General features: G+C 68.4%; 1 protein-coding gene across 1 annotated transcript; it reads left to right on the top strand.

The window, feature by feature from the left end:
• Window positions 1-445: 445 nt before the first annotated feature.
• EMIHUDRAFT_225487 (hypothetical protein) lies at window positions 446-1,319 on the top strand (the record flags this gene model as incomplete). The annotated part of the gene is made up of 2 exons (XM_005789721.1): window positions 446-903; window positions 1,178-1,319. The coding sequence occupies 2 exons, from the start codon at window positions 446-448 to the stop codon at window positions 1,317-1,319; spliced, it is 600 nt and encodes a 199-aa protein (XP_005789778.1).
• Window positions 1,320-1,388: the final 69 nt, after the last annotated feature.

The raw sequence follows: 1,388 nt of genomic DNA, 5'->3' as shown, positions 1-1,388 counted from the left end.
CGCCCGCTCCGCCGCCGCCCCGTCCGCCGCCGCCCCGTCCGCCGCCGCCCCCTCCGCCGCCGCCCCCTCCGCTGCCGCGCCCTCCGCCCCAGCCCCCTCCGCTGCCGCGCCCTCCGCTGCCGCGCCCTCCACTGCCACCGTCCGACGAGCCAGCGCGCGGGACACGCCTCGCAAGAGGAGGCGGCCAGTGGTGCGCGACGACAGCAGCGAGGGCGAGAGCGAGGGCGGGTGGGAGACGCTGGCAGCGGCACCGGCGGCGACTGCGGCGCCGGTGCCAAGGGCAGCGGCGCCGGCGGTAGCTGCGGCGCCGTTGAGGGCGGCAGCACCGTTGTTGGCTGCGGCGGCGGCGCCGTCAGAGCCTACTCACCGTGGTTGCGAGTCGCCCAGCTCGTCACCAGCCCCGCGGCGACCGCGCGACCAGAAGACGACGAGCAACGCCACAAAAATGGTGGACGGCTACGAGCTGGCCCCCGCGGCCGCGGCTCAGCTTGATGAGCTGCTTGCGGTGGTGCAGCGGCTGAAGGACGAGGCTGCGCCCAACATGACGGTGCGCGTGAGCGGCGGGTGGCATGTACAGTGGATTGCGAGGGTGAACAAGAGCAGCGCGGTCGGCGACTACTACGCCTATCGGCGCGACGACCCGAGCCGCCGTTGCCGCTCCCGGCGCGAGCTCTTGCGAGCGCTGTCGGCCAGCGATCCTGCTGACGTCTCACACTCTTCTCTCTTCAGCAGCGCTCGCAGCGACAGAGATTGTGATGACGTGGGCGACGACGGCGGCAGCGCCAGTGAGAGCTCGGACGTCGACTCTGACGACGTTGACCAGCGCAATATCATGAAGGGCAGGCGGCGCCGCGCTGAAGTAAATTATTCGGAGCGGCCGAACTCGGACTCCTCGGACTCCTCGTGAGAGTTCTGGATCGTTTTGCAGAGGTGTTCATCGCGTGAGTAGTCTACGTGATTTTTGCATTTATACTGTATTCATACACAAGGCCTTGTCACAAGACGGAGCCGATTTCGTTGCCGTTGGATCGAGCAGGCATCACCAGCCAGTTCGACCCTTCCGCGGGGGAAGGATCGATCCGCGCGACGCGTCGTGAGAAATGGCTGCGTCGGCGGCCGTCAGCCTCTGGCGTGCTGCGCTGTGCTGACCCTCGGCGTTGTGCTACGTCGGGTGCAGCGGGTGCGGCAGCTCCGGTGGAGGAGGCGTCGACGCCAACACGAAATCGGCCAATGCCGAGGTGCTCGGCTGCACTGGCTGCCTGGGCAGCAGCAACGCTAGCAGCGTCGCTAGGCAGCAGCTCGCCCACCTTGAGTGTTGAGCCCTGGCCTGCGGCCGACTGCCTTCGTCTCTCGGGCACAAAGGCATGCACGACACGCGACCTGTGACG

The sequence above is a fragment of the Emiliania huxleyi genome, assembly GCF_000372725.1.
Source record: "Emiliania huxleyi CCMP1516 chromosome Unknown EMIHUscaffold_125, whole genome shotgun sequence".
Lineage (NCBI taxonomy): Eukaryota > Haptophyta > Isochrysidales > Noelaerhabdaceae > Emiliania > Emiliania huxleyi.
This window is presented reverse-complemented; position numbering and strand designations above follow the sequence as displayed.